Genomic DNA, 24,305 nt, shown 5'->3' on the forward strand with positions numbered 1-24,305 from the left:
AACCCATCCCCCTCACACTCCAATAACAGGACCCTGGGGAACCCATCCCCCTCACACTCCAATAACAGGACAGTGGGGAACCCATCCCCCTCACACTCCAATAACAGGACAGTGGGGAACCCATCCCCCTCACACTCCAATAACAGGACCCTGGGGAACCCATCCCCCTCACACTCCAATAACAGGACCCTGGGGAACCCATCCCCCTCACACTCCAATAACAGGACCCTGGGGAACCCATCCCCCTCACACTCCAATAACAGGACCCTGGGGAACCCATCCCCCTCACACTCCAATAACAGGACAGTGGGGAACCCATCCCCCTCACACTCCAATAACAGGACAGTGGGGAACCCATCCCCCTCACACTCCAATAACAGGACCCTGGGGAACCCATCCCCCTCACACTCCAATAACAGGACAGTGGGGAACCCATCCCCCTCACACTCCAATAACAGGACCCTGGGGAACCCATCCCCCTCACACTCCAATAACAGGACCCTGGGGAACCCATCCCCCTCACACTCCAATAACAGGACAGTGGGGAACCCATCCCCCTCACACTCCAATAACAGGACCCTGGGGAACCCATCCCCCTCACACTCCAATAACAGGACCCTGGGGAACCCATCCCCCACACACTCCAATAACAGGACAGTGGGGAACCCATCCCCCTCACACTCCAATAACAGGACAGTGGGGAACCCATCCCCCTCACACTCCAATAACAGGACAGTGGGGAACCCATCCCCCTCACACTCCAATAACAGGACCCTGGGGAACCCATCCCCCTCACACTCCAATAACAGGACCCTGGGGAACCCATCCCCCTCACACTCCAATAACAGGACCCTGGGGAACCCATCCCCCTCACACTCCAATAACAGGACCCTGGGGAACCCATCCCCCTCACACTCCAATAACAGGACAGTGGGGAACCCATCCCCCTCACACTCCAATAACAGGACAGTGGGGAACCCATCCCCCTCACACTCCAATAACAGGACAGTGGGGAACCCATCCCCCTCACACTCCAATAACAGGACCCTGGGGAACCCATCCCCCTCACACTCCAATAACAGGACAGTGGGGAACCCATCCCCCTCACACTCCAATAACAGGACCCTGGGGAACCCATCCCCCTCACACTCCAATAACAGGACCCTGGGGAACCCATCCCCCTCACACTCCAATAACAGGACAGTGGGGAACCCATCCCCCTCACACTCCAATAACAGGACAGTGGGGAACCCATCCCCCTCACACTCCAATAACAGGACAGTGGGGAACCCATCCCCCTCACACTCCAATAACAGGACAGTGGGGAACCCATCCCCCTCACACTCCAATAACAGAACAGTGGGGAACCCATCCCCCTCACACTCCAATAACAGGACCCTGGGGAACCCATCCCCCTCACACTCCAATAACAGGACCCTGGGGAACCCATCCCCCTCACACTCCAATAACAGGACCCTGGGGAACCCATCCCCCTCACACTCCAATAACAGGACAGTGGGGAACCCATCCCCCTCACACTCCAATAACAGGACAGTGGGGAACCCATCCCCCTCACACTCCAATAACAGGACAGTGGGGAACCCATCCCCCTCACACTCCAATAACAGGACCCTGGGGAACCCATCCCCCTCACAATCCAATAACAGGACCCTGGGGAACCCATCCCCCTCACACTCCAATAACAGGACAGTGGGGAACCCATCCCCCTCACACTCCAATAACAGGACAGTGGGGAACCCATCCCCCTCACACTCCAATAACAGGACAGTGGGGAACCCATCCCCCTCACACTCCAATAACAGGACAGTGGGGAACCCATCCCCCTCACACTCCAATAACAGGACCCTGGGGAACCCATCCCCCTCACACTCCAATAACAGGACAGTGGGGAACCCATCCCCCTCACACTCCAATAACAGGACAGTGGGGAACCCATCCCCCACACACTCCAATAACAGGACTCTGGGGAACCCATCCCCCTCACACTCCAATAACAGGACAGTGGGGAACCCATCCCCCTCACACTCCAATAACAGGACCCTGGGGAACCCATCCCCCTCACACTCCAATAACAGGACCCTGGGGAACCCATCCCCCTCACACTCCAATAACAGGACAGTGGGGAACCCATCCCCCTCACACTCCAATAACAGGACCCTGGGGAACCCATCCCCCTCACACTCCAATAACAGGACCCTGGGGAACCCATCCCCCTCACACTCCAATAACAGGACAGTGGGGAACCCATCCCCCTCACACTCCAATAACAGGACAGTGGGGAACCCATCCCCCTCACACTCCAATAACAGGACCCTGGAGAACCCATCCCCCTCACACTCCAATAACAGGACCCTGGGGAACCCATCCCCCTCACACTCCAATAATAGGACAGTGGGGAACCCATCCCCCTCACACTCCAATAACAGGACCCTGGGGAACCCATCCCCCTCACACTCCAATAACAGGACAGTGGGGAACCCATCCCCCTCACACTCCAATAACAGGACCCTGGGGAACCCATCCCCCTCACACTCCAATAACAGGACCCTGGGGAACCCATCCCCCTCACACTCCAATAACAGGACAGTGGGGAACCCATCCCCCTCACACTCCAATAACAGGACAGTGGGGAACCCATCCCCCTCACACTCCAATAACAGGACCCTGGAGAACCCATCCCCCTCACACTCCAATAACAGGACCCTGGGGAACCCATCCCCCTCACACTCCAATAACAGGACCCTGGAGAACCCATCCCCCTCACACTCCAATAACAGGACAGTGGGGAACCCATCCCCCTCACACTCCAATAACAGGACCCTGGGGAACCCATCCCCCTCACACTCCAATAACAGGACCCTGGGGAACCCATCCCCCTCACACTCCAATAACAGGACCCTGGGGAACCCATCCCCCTCACACTCCAATAACAGGACCCCGGGGAACCCATCCCCCTCACACTCCAATAACAGGACCCTGGGGAACCCATCCCCCTCACACTCCAATAACAGGACAGTGGGGAACCCATCCCCCTCACACTCCAATAACAGGACCCTGGGGAACCCATCCCCCTCACACTCCAATAACAGGACAGTGGGGAACCCATCCCCCTCACACTCCAATAACAGGGCAGTGGGGAACCCATCCCCCTCACACTCCAATAACAGGACCCTGGGGAACCCATCCCACTCACACTCCAATAACAGGGCAGTGGGGAACCCATCCCCCTCACACTCCAATAACAGGACCCTGGGGAACCCATCCCCCTCACACTCCAATAACAGGACCCTGGGGAACCCATCCCCCTCACACTCCAATAACAGGACAGTGGGGAACCCATCCCCCTCACACTCCAATAACAGGACAGTGGGGAACCCATCCCCCTCACACTCCAATAACAGGACAGTGGGGAACCCATCCCCCTCACACTCCAATAACAGGACAGTGGGGAACCCATCCCCCTCACACTCCAATAACAGGACCCTGGAGAACACATCCCCCTCACACTCCAATAACAGGACAGTGGGGAACCCATCCCCCTCACACTCCAATAACAGGACCCTGGGGAACCCATCCCCCTCACACTCCAATAACAGGACAGTGGGGAACCCATCCCCCTCACACTCCAATAACAGGACCCTGGGGAACACATCCCCCTCACACTCCAATCTTCTTCTTAGGCAGTCCCTCGGAACCGAGGATGACTTGCTTCCACATTAAAAATAAGTTCTCAGGTGACTGATGAGTTCAGTGCGGGACCTACAGTCTCTGTCACAGGTGGGGCAGGCGGTGGTTGAAGGGACGGGTGGATGGGGTGCTTGGGTTGACGTGCGCTCCTTCCGCTGTTTGCGCTTGGCTTCCGCTTGCTCCCGGCAAAGAGACTCGAGGTGTCTGTCGCCTTCCCGGATGCTTCTCCATTTTGTGTGGTCTTGGGCCAGGGATTCCCAGGTGTCAGTGGGGATGTTGCAGTTTTTCAAGGAGGCATTGAGGGTGTCCTTGAACCGTTTCCTCTGACCACCTGCGGCTCTCCTGCCATGTCGGAGCTCCGAGTAGAGCGCTTGTTTTGGGAATCTCCTATCGGGCATGCGGACGATGTGACCCGTCCATCGGAGCTGAGCGAGCGTGGTCAAAGCTTCGATACTGGGGATGTTGACCTGAGCGAGAACACTGACGTTGATGTGCCTATCCTGCCAATGGATTTGCAGGATCTACGGAGGCAGCATTGGTGGTACCTCTTCAGTGCTTTGAGGTGCCTGCTGTACATGGTCCATGCCTCTGAGGCATACAGCAGGGCAGGTATCACTGCTGCTCTGTAGACCATGAGCTTAGTGCCGGGTTTGAGGTCCTGGTCTTCAAACACTCTCTTCCTCAGGTGACCGAAGGCTGCACTGGCACACTGAAGGCGGTGTTGGACAATAACAGGACACACAGGAACCCATCCCTTCACACTCCAATAACAGGACATTCAGTGCTGTACCCAGTGCTGTACCCAGTGATTTACCTGGTGATTTACCCAGTGCTGTACCCAGTGATTTTCCCGGTGATTTACCCAGGGCTGTACCCAGTGATTTACCCGGTGATTTACCCAGTGCTGTACCCAGTGATTTACCCGGTGATTTACCCAGTGCTATACCCGGTAATTTACTGGGTGATTTACCCAGTGCTGTAACCAGTGCTAGACCCGATTTATCCAGTGCTGTACCCAGTAAGTTACCTGTTGTGTATGTACCTTTAAGAGAAGAACTGATTCTATACTGCAGTACCGGCAGTGACCACCCCTGTATATAAAGCCATAGCCGGCTTCTGTACTTCAGTCTTGAGTAACCCTCTGTTCAGTAAATACCTGTTTTATTGTTCTCCTGCAGTCCGTGTATTATTAAGGCGCGGACACTACAGTGGCGATGAGCAGGTTCGAACTCACCTGCAGTACTGCATCACCTCACGGGGATCTTTCCCTGAGAAGAAGCTTCTTGGAGGTCGAAGTCAGTGCAACGGGCGTCGACCGCGGGCAACCGCCCAAGGATCCATCGGAGTTCGGAGAGTTGCAGGAGAGGCTGTGGAGAGCTGGGCTTGGCTCCCCAGTCAAGGTGTTCCAGCAAATCGTGCTGGTAGCAGGTAATGTGCTAACCCTTCCAGACTGCGGCGGGCTCGAGCTCGATCGAGCGGCTCTGCAAAGGGGCCGTGCAGCGTCGTCGGGAGGTAAAGAGAGAGAAGAGGGCGGAGCGCACAGGGCGCGGTCGGTGCTCAAGAACCGGGCAGCGGAGAGAAAATAAAACAAGGGGAAGGAAAAGTGAGACGCGCCGAAGCCGTGGGTCGCCGCCATTACCCTGCAGAACACTAGGAGCAGCGTGGCAGCAAGGGGAAGAAGGAAAAGCGTGGGAGGCGCCATTTTATTCCATTGGGGAAGAAGGAAAAGCGCGGGAGGCGCCATTTTAATCCATTGGTGAAGAAGAAAAAGCGCGGGAGGCACCATTTTATTACATTGGGGAAGAAGAAAAAGCGCGGGAGGCACCATTTTAAATCACCCAAGATGCCAAAGAGTGGCAGTATCACTGCTTTCGACAACGAGGTAGAAGACTGGACCACGTATGTGGAAAGAATTGAAGTGTACTGCAAGGCAAATGAGGTGGCCGATGGAAAGAAGGCGTCGGTATTATTAAATTTGATGGGCGCGAGAACGTACGGCCTATTGTGGAATTTAATTACCCCAGCTAAACCAATGGAGAAAAGTTTTGAAGAGATTGTTAATATCTTACAGGAACACCTAAACCCTACACCGCTGCTGAAAGCAGAAAGATTCAAGTTCCATAAAAGAAACCAGCACAAAGATGAGAGCAATGCTGACTATCTTACGGAACTACGCAAGTTATCGAAGCACTGCCAGTTCGGAGCAGGACTGGCAGACACCTTACGGGATAAGTTTGTCTGCGGGCTCCAGAGTGAAGGAACCCAGAAACGACTACTTTCGGAAAAGGACCTGACGCTAGAATAGGCTTTCAGCGTGGCAGTATCCTACGAAGCAGCAGCACGGGGAGCTGCGGAAATACAACAGAAACCACAAGAATACAGCGCTAACGAAATGGCGTATGGAGCAGAAAAGTGCTATCGCTGCGGCAGAACAACCCATGATCAGAAGGACTGCTGGTTTAAGGACAAAGTATGCAGGCAATGTGGGAAAATGGGACACATAGCAAGAGGTTGCAGGTCGGGAAAGAAAACCAACACTACAAGAACTACTAAGGAAAAGTACAAGAAAGTAAAGAGATTGACAGACAGTAGTTTGGAAAATCAGGAGAGTGATAAGGACTCCGGGAGCAGGAGACTAAGTTGTCTAAAGTTACACAATGTGATCGCAAAGGAGGATCACCGAACCATTTGGGTCACCCTCATGATAGCAGGGTCCCCAGTAAAGATGGAATTGGACACAGGATCAGCCCTAACTGTCATGACTCGATGAGACTATGAGCGGCTATTCTCACGCATACCCTTGAAGGACATGTCCATTGTATTGAAGACATACACGGGGCAAAAATTCTACCCCAGAGGAAAAATAAGGGTGCCAGTTGAATACAACGGCAAGGAAACACAGAAACTGTATCTGTATATACTACAAGATGGAGGACCACCATTATTGGGACATGAATGGATCCGAAAAATACAATTGGATTGGCATTCCATTCAGGCGCTAACTGTGACTGACAAAAAGGATGATGACATCACACCTGGACGACTGTCAAAAATTCTAACTGACGCGAAAGAGGTGTTCCAACAAGGACTTGGGACTCTAAAAGGAGTAACGGCAACGATAAAAATCGAAGATAACGCAAACCCAAAATTTTTTAAGGCACCTTACGTGATCCGCCCAGCCGTTGAAGTAGAGCTGGAGAGTCTGGAGCATTCGGGTGTGCTGTCCAAGGTGGACTGGAGCGAGTGGGCCACACCCATCATTCCTGTAATGAAGAAATCATTGAACAGCACGCCTGGGGAGCCGAAGAAGGTTCGCATCTGTGGGGACTTCAAGGTAACTGTGAACCCAGTCCTGCACACAGTACAATATCCACTTCCACGGATAGAAGATATTTTCGCCTCACTATCTGGAGGGAAGCGCTTTACAAAGATTGATCTGGCCCAAGCGTATCTACAAATGGAGGTGGAAGAAGCATCTAGGAAATACCTCACGATAAACACTCACAAAGGCCTTTACCAGTACAATCGACTGGTATTCGGGGTAGCATCAGCCCCAGCTATTTGGCAGAGGGCGATGGAACAAGTCCTGCAAGGGATCCCGGGGACCCAGTGTTATTTGGATGACATCCTGGTTACGGGCGAAAATGACAGTGAACACCTTGCCAACCTGGAGCAGGTGCTCACTAGATTACAGGAATATGGGCTACGAGCCAACCGCCCCAAATGCGAGTTCTTCAGGAGACAAATCTCGTATTGTGGCCACATGATTGATGAGGAAGGGTTGCATAAGTCGCCGGACAAGATTGAGGCTGTAGTCAAGGCTCCAGCACTGGAAAATGTGTCGCAACTGAGGTCGTTCCTCGGGTTGGTGAACTACTACCATAAGTTCTTGCCGAATTTATCTACAATTCTGCACCCACTGAACGCCCTGCTGCAAACTGGAGTAACATGGAAATGGAGTGATGAGTGTAAGCGTGCCTTTCAGAAATGTAAATGCCTAATCACTTCAAAAGAAGTATTGGCCCACTACAATCCAACACTACCGATTCGGTTAGCATGTGATGCGTCTCCCTACGGCATTGGAGCGGTGCTGTCACACAAATTCCTTGACGGTACAGAGAGGCCAATAGCCTTTGCGTCGCGCTCGTTAACCTCAGCCGAGCGTAACTACGCCCAGATTGACAGGGAGGCCCTCAGCCTGGTGTGGGGGGGTGAAGAAGTTCAATCACTATCTGCGCGGGCAGAAATTCACCCTACTGACTGATCATCAGCCCCTGGTCTCCATTTTTAACCCAAAGAAGGGCGTTCCGGTGATGACGGCGCAACGGCTGCAAAGATGGTCACTTTTTCTAGGGGCACATCAGTACGACATAGAGTACAAGGGTATGAAACAGCATGGAAACGCTGATGGGCTGTCGCGCCTACCGTTGCCTACGGTAGAGGAAGCACCTACAGTGGACCCTGTTGAGATATTCCATGCGACCATAGTCGAATGTCTACCTGTTACAAACTCAAGTATAGAGAAGGAAACCCGAAATGACCCAACACTCTCTTGGGTCTATGATTTGACAGTGAAGGGATGGCCAGCACATGGCGACGCACTGCTGCCAGCATTCTCGCCAAGGAGAGAACAGCTGTCAGTGTGCCGGGGGACCTTGATGTGTGGATCCCGAGTGGTAATTCCACCCAAGTTGAGAAATAGAGTGCTCAATGAGCTTCATGAGGGTCATCTGGGAGGGGTAAAAATGAAGAGCCTAGCCAGGGCGTTTGTGTGGTGGCCGGGAATCGATAAAGAAATCGAGGATATGATCAAGAGATGCACAGGATGCCAGAAGGTCCAAAACGCTCCACCACAGGCCCCGCTACATCCATGGGAGTGGCCCTCGTCTCCACGGCAACGGGTACACATTGATTTTGCTGGTCCATTTATGGACTCAATGTTCCTAATCGCTGTGGACGCCCATTCGAAATGGCCAGAGGTCATCAAAATGTCCTCCACCACCACGGAGAAAACTATTGCAGTCCTAAGGACCATCTTCGCCAGGAATGGGTTGCCAGAACAGATTTGCTCCGACAATGGGCCACAGTTTGTGTCCGAGGATTTCCGGAGGTTTCTGAGGAATAATGGGGTGAAACATTACACATCTGCCCCATATCATCCAGCCACAAATGGATTGGCTGAGAGGTTTGTTCAGACCTTTAAAAAGGCAATAAAGGCGATGTATAACGACGACATACCACTACAACACAAGGTGGATAATTTCTTGTTTGCGGTCACCAACCAAGCTCCAGCCATAATGTTCTTCAACCGAAGGCTAAGATGTCGCCTGGATTTGCTCAAACCAAACATAAGACGAGATGTTGAGGATAAGCAATTCCAGCACATAAATGAGAAGCCAACCAGGAGCTTCAAGATAGGGCAACCAGTCTTGGCCCGTGACTACCGAACAGAAAAATGGCAGCCAGGAACGATATGCACACAGCAGGGACCACTAATGTACACAGTGGACGTTGGAGAGAGCATCATGAGACGCCATGCTGACCAGATTCTAGAGTCACAGGAACAAGCCAAACCCATACCATGAGCAGGTGCACCTGGTAATCAACCCGAAGTACAGATTGCGTCTACCTCAGAAGCAGTGGTATTGGAAGCTGACGAACCAACCAATGACAATGAGCCAGAATCAACTCCGCTGCAAGAACAGGATACTCGAGAAAGGCACTATCAAGTCAGGATCAGGAAGCCTCCTCAAAGACTGAACTTATAAATTATTATTTCAGTTGATGTATATAGTACAGAGAAAATTGTAATTGTAATTAGTTATTATTTAGTTGTTAAATGAATGTTATGTACTGTTTATCTAAAAGGGGAGGAGTTGTTGTGTATGTACCTTTAAGAGAAGAACTGATTCTATACTGCAGTACCGGCAGTGACCACCCCTGTCTATAAAGCCATAGCAGGCTTCTGTACTTCAGTCTTAAGTTACCCTCTGTTCAGCTGCAAGCACGAGCAGAGGGAGCAGCCAGACTTTGGAGAGTGGATTAAAGTGGTGGTCCCCTGACCAGGAAGAGGAGGAGAACGTTGGACCACCACCACCACCACCAACTCCACCATCATTACATCAACTGAGGTGCCTGGAGAGAGAGGACAGAGGAGGAGAAGGAGAAAGGAGGCCTACATCAACACCAACCAGGGGAGAGGCCTTTTCTATCACTGCCTCCCCAAATTGGCCTCCACTTCAGGAGAGGGAGAGAGGGGAGAGAAACCAACTGCTTGAAAGGATGGAAGAAAACTTCATCCGGAACATCTACAGGTGGGTGTTATTTGGGGCACTCTCCCAAGACTTTGTATTTTAGGTGGGGGGAGAAAAGAAGAAGCAAGGCCGGATCATCAAGGGGTGTAGTGTGTGTGTGTGTGGCTCTTGTTAAAAGCTAGGCCACACACACCACTAATTAGCATCCCTTCTATTGCCTGCCCTGGGAGAGCTTGGAGCTGCCCAAGGTGAAGTCCTTAATTTAATTTAATTACATCGTTAAGACCTGTTGCAGGACTGAGCCTGGGCTTCTCCAGCTTTTCCAGGTGAAGACGTCTTCTCCCCCTGCCAGAAGACCACCACCACTAAAGACTTTTTCCATCGGAGAGTGCAACCCTGCCAACACCCACCCACCATCCTGAGTGGCAACACTGCCCTTTGCGGCCTCCCTCCTTCCCACCCCCCCACCTCTCTCTCTCTCTTTGTCTCTCTCTGCCTGTCTTTCTAAGGCACCTTAGTTTCATCTATTTTATTAATTGCCAATTGAGCAGAGGGGAGAGGGCCCCTCTCCCAATTTAAATCAATAAGGAGAGAGGTGTGTCCTCATTTTAATCAGCTCCCTCTGCTCAATAGAGGACAAAAAATATATATATACACCGAGGCCATTAACACCTTCAGGCCTGTGACTTGGGGTGAGTGTAGCCCTTAAAAAAAAAAGCACCCCAGAATGGCGACTGCGTCTTCGCCGGTGGCGGGGCCAGCCGGGACCTATGCGAGAGTGGTAGCCACAGCCACAGCTGCTCCCGCTGTTCCTGCTGCCCCGTCACCTTTTCGATTAATAACAAAAAAGCTTGGGGTGAAGAGCTACACTCACCCCACTATGACCATCGAGGCCTGCGTCAAGGCCATGGCTGGGATTGTCGGCCCCTCAGCCATCGTCGCGGCCTCGAAAATGTATGGGAAGGCTGTGTTCTTCCTGGGGTCGGAGCGGGCGGTGTCCCTGGCTGTCGCCAAGGGGCTCACCGTGGGCAGGACCTTCCTGCCGGTGGATCCTCTCGAGGACACCGCGCAGAGGATCATTATTTCCAACGTCCCGCCCTATGTTCCTGGTGAGCTCCTCCTTCCCCATTTGCGACAACTTGGGGAGGTGAGGTCGGGGATCACACCCATTCCGCTCGGCTTCCGGGAGGCCAGCCTTCGCCACGTCTTCTCCTTCCGGCGCCAGCTGTTTATCCAGCTGGCGCGGGAGGAGGACACTGACGGGGCGTTCGTCGTCCTCCACGAGGGGACCGCCTACCGCGCCTTTTGGACGTCGGACGGTGTGAGGTGCCATGCCTGCAGGGAGGTGGGGCACATCAGGAGGAACTGCCCTGCCTCCAAGGCCGCCGGATCGTCTCGTGCGGCCGAGGCTGGCGCCGCCGCCGCCGCCCTTCCCCCCGGATCTGCCCGCGCGTCAAGTACGTCTGATGCGCGGTTGACGTCGGGGGCCGATGCCACCAAGGCCTCCGGCGGGGGGGGAGGGAGCGTGTCCGGCCGGAAAGAAGGCGCGGGGAAAAAAGAAGCACCTTAGGGCGGGTCCCCCCGTGGATGGCGAGCCCTTGCCCCTTGAGCCCCTTACACCCGCGCTCCTCGCGGAGTTGATCAGGGCAGATGTGAGCGGGAGGGGCCTCGTGCCCGAGCCTGTGGCCGCAACCGCCGCAGCGGTAATGCCAATACCTGCGGCCGGGCTCGGGCCCGAGGAACCCGACAAACCTGCTCCGCCGGAGGGAGTCGAGGAGGAGGCCTTTGCAGACATGGAGGTCTCCCTCGCTCCCTCCGTGCTAAAAAGAAGGCGCGACCCCCTGGATGAGGAGGAGGACCGGGAGGAGGAAGGTCCCTCCGAGCAGGGGGAGTCGTCGCCCGCCGCGGGTACTGCGCACCCCCCCCCCCAGCGCTGTCGTCATCACCAGCGATCGGCAGGGGTCGCCTGTCCCTCGGGAGGCTGAGGCAGATGTGTCTGTCCAGCACGTGCCTCCCGGGGATGGGGATGAGACCCTGCCCATGGGGGGGGTTGCGGAACAACCCGCGGCAGTAATTGAAATTGACCTTTTATCGGTGCCGTTACCCCTCGCCGGGTCGGGCAGCCTGGGGGCTGGGTCGGGCGAGCTCGAGGATAATGAGCTCGCCCAATGCGACCCAGACGTCTCCCAGGGGATGCTCGTCCTGGTAGAGCTTTTAATTCAAAACCCCCCGTCCGCTGGGTCGGAGGTTGGTGGCGGGGAGGAGGATGGCCCCCTGGCTGCGTCTCTGGTGCCGGACGTACTGGAGGAGCTGGAAATTGTTCTCTCCCCGGTTTCTCCGGTCGTTCCGGCGTCTGAGGCAGAGGGGAGCTCTGAACCGCCGCCGTCTTCTGGCCCGGCACCCCTAGAGGAGCCCAGGGAGAAATCCTCTGCCGCCGATCCTGGGGGTGGGATCCGGGCGGAGGCGGGGCTGGCTGGCGCGGCCGAGTCGTTCGCTTCGCACTGCGCGGCGGACGGGTCGGCCGCTGGTGATGACCCCCTGGAGGAGGATGGGGACTCGGTGATGGGCACGGAGGACGATTCGGACTCCAGCGCCGACGTGGCGATGGATGACCTCGTGCCCCTTGCCGAGTCTCCCCTCATTTCCGTAAGGGAACTCCGGGATTTTATGGCCACGTGCCTGGGTCAGCGCAATAAGGTCCGGCTGGCCCTCGACAGGTGGTCGGAGCTGGCGCTGCTCATCGATTCCGTCCGCGCCGCCGTTAAGATCATGGGCGCGGACGAGGGTGTGAACCCGCTCGAGCTGCGTCGGCTCACAACGTTTCTCACTGGGCTGCTGAGGAAGTGGCGGCTGACCAGCGGCTGCGCTTCCTCCCCCCGTTAGGTGTAGGTAGAGGTTGCACTATGCTTCTGACATGAAGATAACCATAGCCAGCCTCAACATCAACGGCAGCAGGGAGGCGCGCCGCAGATTCAATAACTTCTCGGTCCTTCGGGACGGGAAGTATGCGGTGTGCTTCCTGCAAGAAACCCACACCGTTCCGGGAGACGAAGCCACGTGGCTCCTGGAGTGGCAAGGAGGGGTCAGCATGAGTCACCTCTCCAACAATTCCAGCGGGGTGGCTATCTTGCTGGCCCCGCATTTTCAGCCGGAGATCTTGGGGGTCAAGGAGCACGTGCCGGGCCGCTTGCTCCAGGTCACTGTTCGCCTGGGGGGCGTGCCGCTCCATCTAGTGAACGTGTACGCCCCTCAGACCAGTGCGCAGCAAGTGCGCTTCTTCGAAGAAGTGTCCGCTCTCTTGGGCTCCATCGATGTGGGCGAGTGCGTCATCCTCGGGGGGGATTTTAACTGCACCCTCGAGGCGAGGGACCGTTCGGGTCCCCCGCGAAGCCCGGCGGCGATGGAGAAGTTGAGGGACCTGGTTGGGTCCTTCGACTTGGTGGACATCTGGCGAAATCTCCACCCCGACTCCAGCGCCTTCACTAGCGTGAGGTCTGGGGGAGGAAGGTCCAGAATCGACCGCCTCTACATTTCCCGGGCGTACGTCTCCTGCGTTCCGGCAGCTTCCATGCGGCCGGTGCCGTGCACGGACCACCACCTGGTGTGGGCGGAGCTCGCTCCGCTGCACGCGCGGGGGTGGTCCGTGTACTGGCATTTTAACAACCTGCTGCTGGAGGACGCACGGTTCCGGGATTCGTTTCATCGATTCTGGGCCGACTGGAGAAGGAAGCAGGGGGGCTTCCCCTCCTTGAGGCTATGGTGGGATGTGGGCAAGGCTCACATCCGTCTCTTCTGTCAGGAGTACGCGAAGGGGTCGACCAAGAGGCGGGAGGCCCGGGTCGGGCGGTTGGAGAAGGAGGTGCTCGACCTGGAGTCCCGTCTCGGTCAGGTCGTCGAGGACCCGGCCCTGCGGAAGGTGTACGAAGGGAAGAAGGGCGCGCTGAAGGACCTGCAGCTCGTCGGGTCCCGAGGCGCGTACGTGAGGTCGCGGATCCAGCTCCTGCGGGACCTGGACCGTGGCTCCCTCTTCTTCTACTCGCTGGAAAAAAGACGGGGGGTCCGTAAGCAGCTCTTGGGGCTGCTGGCCGACGATGGATCTCTGGTCTCGGATCCGGAGGGAATCAGCGCGGAGACCCGTGCCTATTACGGGGCTCTGTTCTCTCCGGATCCGTCCAGTGAGGATGCGTGCAGAGTTTTGTGGGAGGACCTGACGAAGGTTGGCCCGGAGGGCGCCGAAAAATTGGACGCTCCGCTAAGTCTGGCGGAGCTGACCGGTGCCCTCCACCAGCTCTCTAGGGGAAAGTCCCCGGGGCTGGACGGGCTGACCGTGGAGTTCCACAGGGCGTTCTGGGACGTCTTGGGGGGCGACTACGCGCGGGTCCTGGGGGAAAGTTTGGCGACCGGGGAGATGCCCCTCTCTTGGCGCAGGGCGGTCATTGTCCTGCTCCCTAAGAAGGGCGATCTTCGCCTCCTTAAGAACTGGCGCCCGGTCTCCCTCCTCAGCACGGACTATAAAATCTTTGCCAGGGCCATGTCTGCTCGCCTTGGCACCGTGCTGGCCCACATGATCCACCCCGACCAGTCCTACACGGCCCCGGGCCGGACCATCCACGATAACATCCATCTGGTCTGGGACCTGGTCCACCACTCCCAGAGGGCTGGTCTGTCGGTCGCCTTCCTTTCCCTGGATCAGGAGAAGGCGTTCGACAGGGTGGATCACGAGTATCTCTTCGGGACTCTGCGCGCATTCGGGTTCGGGACGCATTTCGTCGCCCGGATCTGACTTCTGTACGCCGCCGCGGAGTGTCTGATTAAAGTTAACGGGTCCTTGACGGCGCCCCTTCGCTTCGGGAGGGGGGTGCGTCAGGGATGCCCCATGTCCGGTCAGTTATATGCCATTTGCGTGGAGCCTTTCCTGCGCCTCTTGCGGAAGAGGTTGATGGGACTGGCTCTGCAAGGGCCGGGCGTGGAGGTGGTCCTCTCGGCTTACGCCGATGACGTGCTCCTCATGGTCACGGATCCCACTGACTTGCGGAGGATGCGGGAATGCCAGCAGATTTACTCGGACGCATCCTCCGCCAAGATCAACTGGGAGAAATGTTCCGGACTCCTGGTGGGTCAGTGGCGGGTGGACTCCCTGCCGGAGGAGTTCAGGCCTTTCGCCTGGAGCACCACGCACCTCCTCTATTTGGGAGTCTACCTTAGCCCTGCCGAGGACGCTTGGCCGGCGAACTGGCAAGAGCTGGAGGCCAAAGTCACCGCTCGCCTAGGACGCTGGACAGGACTGCTCCGAGTGTTGTCCTACAGGGGTCGAGCGCTGGTCATAAACCAGCTGGTGGCCGCCATGTTGTGGTACCGGTTGGTCACTTTGATCCCTCCCCCTGCGTTTGTCGCCAAGATTCAGAAGAAGCTCATCGACTTCTTCTGGGACAAAAGGAAGCACTGGGTCTCTGCCGCGGTTCTGTGTCTCCCGCTTAGGGAGGGCGGTCAGGCGCTGGTGTGCCTTCGCACCCAGGCTGCGACTTTCCGTCTTCAGACGCTGCAGAGATACCTGTACGTCGAGAATCCTCCGAGATGGTGTGCGCTGGCGACGTTTTTCTTCCGCCAGCTGCATGGCCTCAATTACGACACGCAGCTCCTGTTTGCGAAAGTGGGCAGCAGGCGTGCCGGCCTGCGGGAGCTGCCTGTCTTTTACCAGGAACTACTATGGGTTTGGAACTACGTCGCTTCCAGGCGGAGCTCTCCCCCGTCAGGAGCGGCGGCTCTCCTTCGGGAGCCGCTGCTCAGGAATCCGCACCTCCACGAACACGGGTTCGGGCGGCTGGCGGAGGGTAGGGCTGTGGCTGGCAAGGTGACCAGAGTCGGGGACCTGCTCGATGGTGGAGGAGCGGGCTGGATGGCGCCGGAGGAGCTGGCGCGGCGCCTGTCCTGGGCCAACATCCGGCTCGCGGTCAAAACCATCGAATCGGTAAAAGCGGCATTGGGCCCCGACTCCGCTAGGTGTATCGAGGCGGCTCAAGCACGTGGGGCGATCCCGTCCGAGCTTACCCCCGTTTGGACGGAATTCCTCATCGGCGCCCGGCCCCGAAACTCCCCTCGGGAACCGGCGCCTCACAACTTGAGCCGTCTCGAGGAAATACCCTCCGTGCCTTTTCATTCCGCGCGGAGGGGTTTCCTGTACGGGCTGCTCCTGCACACTCTCCACTTTGCCATCTTCGTCTACCGTCCGGACACGCCTTGGCGTGGCGTTTTGCCGACCGGCGGTGGCGGAGGTCCCCAATGGAGGGCTCTCTACGCAGGAGTCCTCCCTTGTTCCATCGGGGACTTGGCCTGGAGGGTGTTGCACGGAGCGGTCCCGTGCAATAAGGTTTTAAGTAGGTTCACGGACTCCCAGGCCGCCTGTGTTTTTTGCGGCCTGGAGGAGTCCGTGTTTCACGTTTATATGGATTGTGAGAGGTTGCAGCCCCTCTTTCACTACTTGAAGGGGCTGCTCCTCGATTTTTGGCTGCACTTCAGTCCCACGCTCTTGATCTACGGTCACCCGGTGCGGAGGGGAGCGGACAGGTTGGAGGACCTCCTTGTGGGCCTGCTCCTGGGCCTGGCTAAAAGAGCCATCAATTGGTCCAGGCAGCGGGCGGTCGAGGGGGTCGTCCAGCTGGATTGCCTGCATCTCTTCCGCGGCCATGTTCGCGCCCGGGTGGCCCTGGAGATGGAGCACGCGGTGTCCGCCGGTGCGCTTGAGTATTTCCGTGACCGACGGGCGCCGCGGGGACTGGAGTGCATCATCAACACAGAAAACCAAATTTTAATTTGATTTGTTAAGCTTTAGTTGAACTTTTGTTTATTTACAGTTGAATTGGGTTTTTTTTGGGTCCAAATAAAAGAGTACCCTCTGTTCAGTAAATACCTGTTTTATTGTTCTCCTGCAGTCCGTGTATTATTAGGGCGTGGACACTACATTACCCAGTGCTGTACCAAATGATTTACCCAGTGCTGTAACCAGTGCTGTAACCAGTGCCATACCCAGTGCTGTAACCAGTGCCGTACCCAGTGCCGTAACCAGTGCTGTAACCAGTGCTGTACCCAGTGCTGTAACCAGCGCCGTACCCAGTGCTGTAACCAGTGCCGTAATCAGTGCCGTAACCAGTGCTGTAACCAGTGCTGTAACCAGTGCCGTACCCAGTGCTGTAACTAGTGCCGTACCCAGTGCTGTAACTAGTGCTGTAACCAGTGCTGTAACCAGTGCTGTAACCAGTGCCATACCCAGTGCTGTAACCAGTGCCGTACCCAGTGCCGTAACCAGTGCCATACCCAGTGCCGTAACCAGTGCTGTAACCAGTGCCATACCCAGTGCTGTAACTAGTGCTGTAACCAGTGCTGTACCCAGTGCTGTACCCGGTGCTGTAACCGGTGCTGTACCCGGTGCTGTAACCAGTGCTGTAACCAGTGCTATACCCAGTGCTGTACCCAGTGCTGTAACCAGTGCTGTACCCAGTGCTGTAACCAGTGCTGTACCCAGTGCTGTAACCAGTGCTGTACCCAGTGCTATACCCAGTGCTGTACCCAGTGCTGTAACCAGTGCTGTACCCAATGCTATAACCAGTGCTGTACCCAGTGCTGTAACCAGTGCTGTAACCAGTGCTGTACCCAGTGCTGTAACCAGTGCTGTACCCAGTGCTGTAACCAGTGCTGTACCCAGTGCTGTACCCAGTGCTGTACCCAGTGCTGTAACCAGTGCTGTACCCAGTGCTGTAACCAGTGCTGTACCCAGTGCTGTACCCAGCGCTGTAACCAGTGCTGTACCCAGTGCTGTAACCAGTGCTGTACCCAGTGCTGTAACCAGTGCTGTACCCAGTGCTGTACCCAGTGCTGTAACCAGTGCTGTACCCAGGTGCTGTACCCACCTTCACTACGAGTTGTGTTGGTGAGAGGCCCAAATGCCGACCCTTCCTCATCCTCTGCTCCGAGTGTTCTCCGTGCACGAACCTTGTACAGAGGGAGGGGGTGGAGAAAACGTATCAATAATCACAGAATAACCATAAACATAATGAAACATTAATTGTCCTGTTAAAGCTTGTCGTGCTTCCTTAATTCAGTTACAAAATATTCACCCAGGAGTTAAAAAGCAGCTGCACTTATAATCAGGGCCCCGACAAACTTCACACAAAAGGTGCAGGAATTCCTGTCAGACTCGAGGGTTAAGGGAACATCCGAAACAAACAAATTCAAACACAAACCAACTATGTGATCTGTTCAGTTACATGTGTAACTGAAATAGTGTTTGTAGCACCGATCCCTGGGACACCCCAGTCAGTACGTCCCCCCAGCACCGATCCCCGGGACACCCCACTCCGTACATCCCCCCAGCACCGATCCCTGGGACACCCCACTCCGTACATCACCCAGCACCGATCCCTGGGACACCCCACTCCGTACATCCCCCCAGCACCGCTCCCTGGGACACCCCAGTCCGTACGTCCCCCCAGCACCGATCCCTGGGACACCCCACTCCGTACATCCCCCCAGCACCGATCCCTGGGACACCCCACTCCGTGCAACCCCCCAGCACCGATCCCTGGGACACCCCACTCCGTAAATCTCCCCAGCGCCGATCCCTGGGACACCCCACTCCGTACATCCCCCCAGCACCGATCCCTGGGACACCCCACTCCGTGCAACCCCCCAGCACCGATCCCTGGGACACCCCACTCCGTAAATCCCCCCAGCACCAATCCCTGGGACACCCCACTCTGTACATCTCCCCAGCGCCGATCCCTGGGACACCCCACTCCGTACATCATCCAGCACCGATCCCTGGGACACCCCACTCCGTGCAACCCCCCAGCACCGATCCCTGGGACACCCCACTCCGTAAATCTCCCCAGCGCCGATCCCTGGGACACCCCACTCTGTACATCCCCCCAGCACCAATCCCTGGGACACCCCACTCTGTACATCTCCCCAGCGCCGATCCCTGGGACACCCCACTCCGTACATCATCCAGCACCGATCCCTGGGACACCCCACTCTGTACATCCCCCCAGCACCGATCCCTGGGACACCCGACTCCGTATATCCCCCCAGCAACGATCCCTGGGACACCCCACTCCGTACATCCCCCCAGCACCGATCCCTGGGACACCCCACTCTGTACATCACCCAGCACCGATCCCTGGGACACCCCACTCCGTACATCACCCAGCACCGATCCCTGGGACACCCCACTCCGTACATCACCCAGCACCGATCCCTGGGACACACCACTCCGTACATCTCCCCAGCACCGATCCCTGGGACACACCACTCCGTGCATCCCCCCAGCAACGATCCCTGGGACACCCCACTCAGTACATCCCCCCAGCACTGATCCCTGGGACACCCCACTCCGTACATCCCCCCAGCACCGATCCCTGGGACACCCCACTCCGTGATTCCCCCCAGCACCGATCCCTGGGACACCCCACTCCGTACATCTCCCCAGCACCGATCCCTGGGACACACCACTCCGTACATCCCCCCAGCACCGATCCCTGGGACACCCCACTCCGTACATCACCCCCAGCACCGATCCCTGGGACACCCCACTCCTTACATCATCCAGCACCGATCCCTGGGACACCCCACTCCGTACATCTCCCAGCACCGATCCCTGGGACACCCCACTCCGTACATCACCCAGCACCGATCCCTGGGACACCCCACTCCGTACATCACCCAGCACCGATCCCTGGGACACCCCACTCCGTACATCACCCAGCACCGATCCCTGGGACACTCCACCCCGTACATCACCCAGCACCGATCCCTGGGACACTCCACTCAGTACATCCCCCCAGCGCCGATCCCTGGGACACCCCACTCCGTATATCATCCAGCACCGATCCCTGGGACACCCCACTCCGTACATCATCCAGCACCGATCCCTGGGACACCCCACTCCGTACATCATCCAGCACCGATCCCTGGGACACCCCACTCCATACATACCCCCAGCACCGATCCTTGGGACACCCCACTCCGTACATCCCCCCAGCACCGATCCATGGGACACCCCATTCCGTACATTTCCCCCACACCGATCCCTGGGACACCCCACTCAATATATCATCCAGCACCGATCCCTGGGACACCCCACTCCGTAAATCATCCAGCACCGATCCCTGGGACACCGCACTCCGTAAATCCCCCCAGCACCGATCCCTGGGACACCGCACTCCGTACATTCCCCCAGCACCAATCCCTGGGACGCCCCACTCCGTAAATCATCCAGCACCGATCCCTGGGACACCGCACTCCGTAAATCCCCCCAGCACCGATCCCTGGGACATCCCATTCCATACATATCCCCCGCACCGATCCCTGGGACATCCCACTCCGTACATCCCTCCCAGCACCGATCCCTGGGACACCCCACTCCGTACATCATCCAGCACCGAATCCTGGGACACCCCACTCTGTACATCTCCCCAGCACCGATCCCTGGGACACCCCACTCCATACATCCCCCCAGCACCGATCCCTGGGACACCCCACTCCGTACGTCCCTCCCAGCACCGATCCCTGGGACACCCCACTCCGTACATCCCCCCTGCACTGATCCCTGGGACACTCCACTCCGTACGTCCCCCCACAGCACCGATCCCTGGGACACTCCACTCAGTACATCCCCCCAGCACCGATCCCTGGGACACCCCACTCCGTACATCATCCCGCACCGATCCCTGGGACATCCCACTCAGTACATCCCCCCAGCACCGATCCCTGGGACACCCCATTCCATACATTTCCCCCGCACCGATCCCTGGGACACCCCAATCAGTATATCACCCAGCACCGATCCCTGGGACACCCCACTCCGTAAACCCCCCCAGTGCCGATCCCAGGGACACCCCACTCCGTACATCATCCAGCACCGATCCCTGGGACACCCCACTCCGTACATCCCCCCAGCACCGCTCCCTGGGACACCCCACTCCGTAAATCATCCAGTACCGAACCCTGGGACACCGCACTCCGTAAACCCCCCCAGTGCCGATCCCAGGGACACCCCACTCCGTACATCATCCAGCACCGATCCCTGGGACACCCCATTCCGTACATTTCCCCCGCACCGATCCCTGCGACACCCCACTCCGTACATCCCCCCAGCACCGATCCCTGGGACACCCCACTCCGTAAATCTCCCCAGCGCCGATCCCTGGGACACCCCACTCCGTACATCATCCAGCACCGATCCCTGGGACACCCCACTCCGTACATCACCCAACACCGATCCCTGGGACACCCCACTCTGTACAGCCCCCCAGCACCGATCCCTGGGACACCCCACTCCGTACATCAACCAGCACCGATCCCTGGGACACTCCACTCCGTACATCCCCACAGCACCGATCCCTGGGACACCCCACTCCGTACATCCCCCCAGCACCGATCCCTGGGACACTCCACTCAGTACATCCCCCCAGCGCCGATCCCTGGGACACCCCACTCCGTACATCCCCCCAGCGCCGATCCCTGGGACACCCCACTCCGTATATCATCCAGCACCGATCCCTGGGACACCCCACTCCGTACATCATCCAGCACCGATCCCTGGGACACCCCACTCCGTACATCATCCAGCACCGATCCCTGGGACACCCCACTCCATACATACCCCCAGCACCGATCCTTGGGACACCCCACTCCGTACATCCCCCCAGCACCGATCCATGGGACACCCCATTCCGTACATTTCCCCCGCACCGATCCCTGGGACACCCCACTCAATATATCATCCAGCACCGATCCCTGGGACACCCCACTCCGTACATTCCCCCAGCACCAATCCCTGGGACGCCCCACTCCGTAAATCATCCAGCACCGATCCCTGGGACACCGCACTCCGTAAATCCCCCCAGCACCGATCCCTGGAACATCCCATTCCATACATATCCCCCGCACCGATCCCTGGGACACCCCACTCCGTACATCATCCAGCACCGAACCCTGGGACACCCCACTCTGTACATCTCCCAAGCACCGATCCCTGGGACACCCCACTCCATACATCCCCCCAGCACCGATCCCTGGGACACCCCACTCCGTACGTCCCTCCCAGCACCGATCCCTGGGACACCCCACTCAGTACATCCCCCCAGCACCGATCCCTGGGACGCCCCACTCCGTACATCCCCCCAGCATCGATCCCTGGGACACCCCACTCCGTACATCATCCAGCACCGATCCCTGGGACACCCCACTCCGTACATCCCCCCAGCACCGATCCCTGGGACACCCCACTCCGTACATCCCCCCAGCATCGATCCCTGGGACACCCCACTCCGTACATCAACCAGCACCGATCCCTGGGACACCCCACTCCGTACATCCCCCCAGCATCGATCCCTGGGACACCCCACTCCGTACATCAACCAGCACCGATCCCTGGGACACTCCACTCCGTACATCCCCCCAGCACCGATCCCTGGGACACCCCACTCCGTACATCCCCCCAGCAGCGATCCCTGGGACACTCCACTCAGTACATCCCCCCAGCGCCGATCCCTGGGACACCCCACTCCGTATATCATCCAGCACCGATCCCTGGGACACCCCACTCCGTACATCCCCCCAGCACCGATCCTTGGGACACCCCACTCCGTACATCCCCCCAGCACCGATCCATGGGACACCCCATTCCGTACATTTCCCCCGCACCGATCCCTGGGACACCCCACTCAATATATCATCCAGCACCGATCCCTGGGACACCCCACTCCGTACATTCCCCCAGCACTAATCCCTGGGACGCCCCACTCTGTAAATCATCCAGCACCGATCCCTGGGACACCGCACTCCGTAAATCCCCCCAGCACCGATCCCTGGGACATCCCATTCCATGCATATCCCCCGCACCGATCCCTGGGACACCCCACTCCGTACATCCCTCCCAGCACCGATCCCTGGGACACCCCACTCCGTACATCATCCAGCACCGAATCCTGGGACACCCCACTCTGTACATCTCCCCAGCACCGATCCCTGGGACACCCCACTCCATACATCCCCCCAGCACCGATCCCTGGGACACCCCACTCCGTACGTCCCTCCCAGCACCGATCCCTGGGACACCCCACTCAGTACATCCCCCCAGCACCGATCCCTGGGACGCCCCACTCCGTACATCTCCCCTGCACCGATCCCTGGGACACTCCACTCCGTACATCATCCAGCACCGATCCCTGGGACACCCCACTCAGTACATCCCCCCAGCACCGATCCCTGGGACACCCCACTCCGTACATCCCCCCTGCACCGATTCCTGGGACACTCCACTCCGTACGTCCCCCCACAGCACCGATCCCTGGGACACTCCACTCAGTACATCCCCCCAGCACCGATCCCTGGGACACCCCACTCCGTACATCATCCAGCACCGATCCCTGGGACATCCCACTCAGTACATCCCCCCAGCACCGATCCTTGGGACACCCCACTCCATACATCCCCCCAGCACCGATCCCTGGGACACCCCATTCCGTACATTTCCCCCGCACCGATCCCTGGGACACCCCACTCAGTATATCACCCAGCACCGATCCCTGGGACACCCCACTCCGTACATCATCCAGCACCGATCCCTGGGACACCCCACTCCGTAAATCATCCAGTACCGATCCCTGGGACACCGCACTCCGTAAACCCCCCCAGTGCCGATCCCAGGGACACCCCACTCCGTACATCATCCAGCACCGATCCCTGGGACACCCCATTCCGTACATTTCCCCCGCACCGATCCCTGGGACACCCCACTCCGTACATCATCCAGCACCGATCCCTGGGACACCCCATTCCATACATTTCCCCCGCACCGATCCCTGGGACACCCCACTCCGTACATCCCCCCAGCACCGCTCCCTGGGACACCCCACTCCGTAAATCATCCAGTACCGATCCCTGGGACACCGCACTCCGTAAACCCCCCCAGTGCCGATCCCAGGGACACCCCACTCCGTACATCATCCAGCACCGATCCCTGGGACACCCCATTCCGTACATTTCCCCCGCACCGATCCCTGGGACACCCCACTCCGTACATCCCCCCAGCACCGATCCCTGGGACACCCCACTCCGTAAATCTCCCCAGCGCCGATCCCTGGGACACCCCACTCCGTACATCCCCCCAGCACCAATCCCTGGGACACCCCACTCTGTACATCTCCCCAGCGCCGATCCCTGGGACACCCCACTCCGTACATCATCCAGCACCGATCCCTGGGACACCCCACTCTGTACATCCCCCCAGCACCGATCCCTGGGACACCCCACTCCGTATATCCCCCCAGCAACGATCCCTGGGAC

General features: G+C 57.8%; 1 protein-coding gene across 1 annotated transcript in view; it reads right to left on the bottom strand.

Moving 5' to 3' along the window:
* Nucleotides 1-24,305, bottom strand: part of LOC147101938 (protein AMBP-like) — a 178,593-nt gene that overhangs the window by 45,034 nt on the left and 109,254 nt on the right. Inside the window, exon 7 of the mRNA XM_085965955.1 lies at nucleotides 17,867-17,948. Coding sequence (XP_085822081.1) covers nucleotides 17,867-17,948 — 82 coding nt within the window. The remainder of the gene's footprint in view (nucleotides 1-17,866; nucleotides 17,949-24,305) is intronic.

The sequence above is a fragment of the Somniosus microcephalus genome, chromosome 23 (genome assembly GCF_052327205.1).
Source record: "Somniosus microcephalus isolate GS21.2 chromosome 23, FLI_Smic_1.0, whole genome shotgun sequence".
In the NCBI taxonomy this organism is placed as follows: domain Eukaryota; kingdom Metazoa; phylum Chordata; class Chondrichthyes; order Squaliformes; family Somniosidae; genus Somniosus; species Somniosus microcephalus.